The sequence below is a fragment of the Nicotiana attenuata genome, chromosome 9 (assembly GCF_001879085.1).
Source record: "Nicotiana attenuata strain UT chromosome 9, NIATTr2, whole genome shotgun sequence".
Classification (NCBI taxonomy): domain Eukaryota; kingdom Viridiplantae; phylum Streptophyta; class Magnoliopsida; order Solanales; family Solanaceae; genus Nicotiana; species Nicotiana attenuata.
Window position 1 is genome coordinate 2,261,381 of NC_031997.1, and position 4,654 is coordinate 2,266,034.

The 4,654-nt window shown below is 36.3% G+C and overlaps 1 protein-coding gene across 1 annotated transcript; it reads left to right on the top strand.

The window, feature by feature from the left end:
* On the top strand, window positions 2,589-3,233 carry LOC109232724 (calcium-binding protein PBP1-like). The gene has a single exon (XM_019398467.1). The coding sequence runs from the start codon at window positions 2,853-2,855 to the stop codon at window positions 3,192-3,194; it is 342 nt and encodes a 113-aa protein (XP_019254012.1). The 5' UTR covers window positions 2,589-2,852; the 3' UTR covers window positions 3,195-3,233.

The window sequence follows — 4,654 nt, forward strand, 5'->3', positions numbered from 1 at the left end:
GGGTCGGAAGTGAATTACGAGTCAGACCAATTTGCGAATCGAGCAAGCTCCCCTTTCCTGCAATTATGTGGTGATAAACCTCTCATTCTAATACAGTGCTAACAAATGAGCGGATAGGCTTGATGAAGTTTAGGAAAAATGCAATAATATAATAATAAAGTTTTGCCCGGTCGTTCGTAAGCCCCTTTAGAGTTCCCCCTTATTGATCCCAGGGCTACGGAGTCTATCCGCTCATATACGGAACGGCGCGAAATAATACCCGGGGCGGAGGAGGTGCCGTAACCATAGTACCCTGCTGCTGCTCTTTTAGTTTGGAGGATCATTCGTTAACCATTTCTTAGATTTACGGACCCAACCGAATGAAGAAGTCGGAAGCAGTTCATCACCTTATAGCCATTTCTGTACATTCAATGTACTTTACGGATAGAGGAATACAATTTCTTGGTACGGAGAGATCTCTGCCATAAAAGAGAGAGCTCCTAAGCCTTATTCTGCAGATCAAAGAGCGGCGTAATTCCCCATTCATCCGAAATAGTATTTTAGTAAAGAAGAGAGGCATTCTGGGCCGACTACTACGACTACATGCCCATCTAGTGCAGTGGCTTGGAACTCTGCGATGATGGCTGCCAGAAGCATCGTGGGGCTTGTCAAGGTACCTCTGATGAATTCCGAAACATCGGTCTTAATTTATGTGATATTTTTCTCTTTTCGAGATTCAAATTTCTTAATATTCACTGCGTTTAAACATAGAATTTTTAAGTTAAAAATATTATAAGCCACAATAATTAACAATTCAAAATTTTTAAAGGCATATGAAAAATTACGGCCAAAGAACAATTCGTTTGGCTCTCGAAATCCGAACACCTTCACATAAATTAGGACGGAGGGAGTACTTTTTACTGGTGGAAACTAAAACCAAATTAATGTACAGGATTAGTGCATAGGAAGTGAAAGCTCAAAATTAGAGCAAAGTTGAATTATATAGAGTATGCTCAAAATTCAATTACTCCAATGACTTGCTTTAGACATGTCAGTTATCCAAAATAGAAGACTTTCTATAGGCTTGCTTTCAATTATCAAAGTCCAATATATGTCTTGAAAAATACATTTCTTAAAAATGTTAATCTATTGACTTTGTAATTGTAAGTTTCCTGGTTGGCCATATAAGAAACGGAAGAAACTTCTTAATATATCCATTTAATATAATCAATCATGAAAATAATTTTTTTAAAAGGATTATCTAAGAAAAAAAATGATTGGAAAGATCAGCAGGCCACTAAACAACATTAAGATTCGAGATTTTATGAGGTTAGTTGAAAGAATTAGATAAGAACATTTGTACTAATCATTAGCTTGCTAGACAGCTGGCATTTCTAGTTACTCTAATAGATTTTCATGATAAAAAATAAAAGGACAAATAAAAGAAGATAAGAAGCTAGTTTTGTACAATCTCGCACAGATACTAAAATATTTAATAATATGTGGATTTCAAACATTGCCTCAAATATTCTTGATAGAATTTGTTAAGATTTAAATAGATATTTCAGAGAAAATTATTATTTTCTATTAGAAGTACAACAGCCACACGAGTTAATTAATAAAATTATTACCAGCAAGGGTTGTGGTTGGAGTGGTAAGCACTCTTTCATCCTTAATCAATAGTTTCGGGTTCGAGTCCCTGGGTATAGAATCGCCTTTGTTAGGGAAAGCTTTACCCCCCTAATGTGGGACTTTTCGGCACGAATCCGAATTTAGTCTGGTCCCAATGTGAGTATCGGACCCCGGGTGGGAAACCAAAAAAAAAAAATTTAATAAAATCATACCCGTCAGACAGCATTGATGCAATAACCTGGCAATTACATTAGATTGAAAAAAAGAAAAGTATTTCCTAAAAGAAAGCTTAAAGGACGAAAGGAATCTGTTAGTCTATCTAATGAAAGGAAATTTAACAAAAACATAGAATAAAAATAAAATAATATAATAAATGGACGTGGCTGGTGCTCTTGATAAAAAAAAAAAAAAAAAAGAATTTGTTTATAAATAATACAAACTAGCTATCAGTGTGTTTTAACCGATTATACAAGGTTATTTATCTCACTATCAAATATTATAACGGGACGGTAAGTATTCCTCCATCCTTAACCACAGATCTGTGTTTGACTCTTGGACATGAAGTCGTCTTTGATTGGCAGCGCTTTACCCCCTAAAGTGGGACTTTTTGACGTGAAGACATCTGGTCGAAATTAAAAAAAAAGTTATATAATGCGTATTTAGGTTATTAAAATAGAATAACTATAGGCAATTAGTTGTGGTAGGTCACTTTTACCCGGAGATGTAAAACGTTATATATTTGATTCTCCAAATCAGCTCCTGGCCTTACCCAGTAGAACCGGCCTGTAGTATTCAGCATGGGCGGAGAGAGCATCTGAAGGGTTACTTCACCTTTGTTAATCACACACCGACCCAGCCAGGGTACAAAAATAATTGATGAATAGTGACCATACCAAATGAGTAAACTACACATATTTAAGGAAATTGCACTTCAAATTTAAAACTTTATTTATTTAAAGGAAAATGCTCTCCATTACATGGAATCCTCCAAAAAATTATTTAGTGGTGCCCCTCCCATGCAACTTCCAGGAAACTATAGCGACCAACTTCCTTTTCTCTGTTCTGTACCTTCCTTTGTTTGCATTTTCTTGGACTCTTTCCACCAAAATTTCCTTTACAGCCTTCACCTATTTATATCCCTTTGAATTTGTATATCTATATCTATCTATATCCATATCCTAAAATTTACATCCAATACTAACTTGCTTCTATATTTTATTCTAAGAGCTAGTCCAATATCAATGGCTACATTGGGACGAGACGTCGTATTCGAGGATTTTTTCCCTTCAATGGTGGAAAAACTTGGAGCTGAGAGATTCTTGAAAGAGCTAAGCAATGGATTTCGAATGCTAATCGATGAGGAGAGGGAAGTCATTACATTTGAGAGTTTGAAAAAGAATGCAGAATTGTTGGGATTGAAGAATATGAGAGATGATGAGGTTATGTGCATGTTGAGAGAAGGGGATTTAGATGGAGATGGTTGTTTGAACGAGATGGAGTTTTGTGTACTCATGTTTCGTTTGAGTCCTGATTTAATGGACATATCAAGAATTTGGTTGGAAGAAACTCTTGCCAAATTGTAGCTGGATTTAATAATTTAATCTCTTTTGATTCTTGTTATATTTTTATAAATCTCTTTAGCTTATCCATAGCTATTGGTTCTTCTGTTCTTGCTATTTTTTTTAGAAGGACTCTTAGTGCAACGATAAAAGTTTCTGCCGACAAATCCAACCCGCGAAACAGTCTTTTGTAAAAATGAAAGATAATATTGCCTACATAAGATTCAATGTGATCTGTCCTTTTTCCGGATTTCGCACATAAAAGGAGATTAATACATCGGGCTGCCTTTTTTTAATTGCTATTTTTAATATGATATCTCTAAGAGTGTCACGACTCGAAATACACTAGGCGTGATGACACCTAACTCAACCCGCTAGGTAAGCCAATTAACAATCCATTTCCAATTAACTTAATAAAATAATTAATTAAAGGAATTATCTGAATCTTATACATTCCCCACGGACTGATAATACAAATAATGAGCTTCTAAGAATAGAATTTTCAAAGCTGATATGAAGAAAATACATCTTCTATTTTAAAAGTACATAAACAGAGTTTTACAAAACTAAGGCTACCATGAACAGCAGGCAGCTACAACAGGGACGCAGGTACGCGTTCAAATCCAGCAACCATCGAACACAGCAACATCGACATCCGAAATCTGCACGTAATGTGCAGGAAGTGTAGTATGAGTACAACCGACCTCATTTACTGAATAAGTAACAAACATAAACTTAGGTTGAAAGCAGTGACGAGCTGGAACATAGATCGGGTCCAACACCAATAACCAGTAGCAGTTCATAATAGCGTAGAGCATATATAAATAAGGAAGTAACTCAGCGATAAAATGCTCAGCTTTTCACAGATTTTCGAAAATAGTTCCACTTTTCAAGAATATCAGTGAAAACTCAAATCCTTTACCGAAACCGTCGTAAAGTATGAGATAATTTGGAAACTGTAATTTTTCAAAAAAAAAAAAAAATCCTTTTCGCAATAAATAAGATATTTTATTTTCAGATAGCATGATAGCAAGTGTGAAATACCTCTCTATGACCACATATTAATGTGTGTAAAAAGTCATGAATGACGTGATATCGTACAACATGAGGAAAAATGCATCTCTATGCATGTATCTCATGTGTGCATGCCAATGCCATGTATCTCAGAGATGAATCATGTACTGAGACTCTCAGAGTACTCAACCTCACTGTCTCACGCTTTTCACTCATTATGCTCAACCACTCGGTACTGTATATGGCCCATACGGCCCAGGGAAGATCCATCCCGGAATATATATATCACTGACCATTAGTCACTCAGTACCCAGGAAGGCCAATCCGGCCCCATGGAGAAGATCCATCTCCAGGTATATAAATGCTTCAGACAAGATCCATGTCCAGGGAAGATCCATCCCTCAAGATAATCAACCGCGCTCATTGGGGGTATGGAGACTCCGGAGGGGCTCCTTCAGCCCAGGCACTAT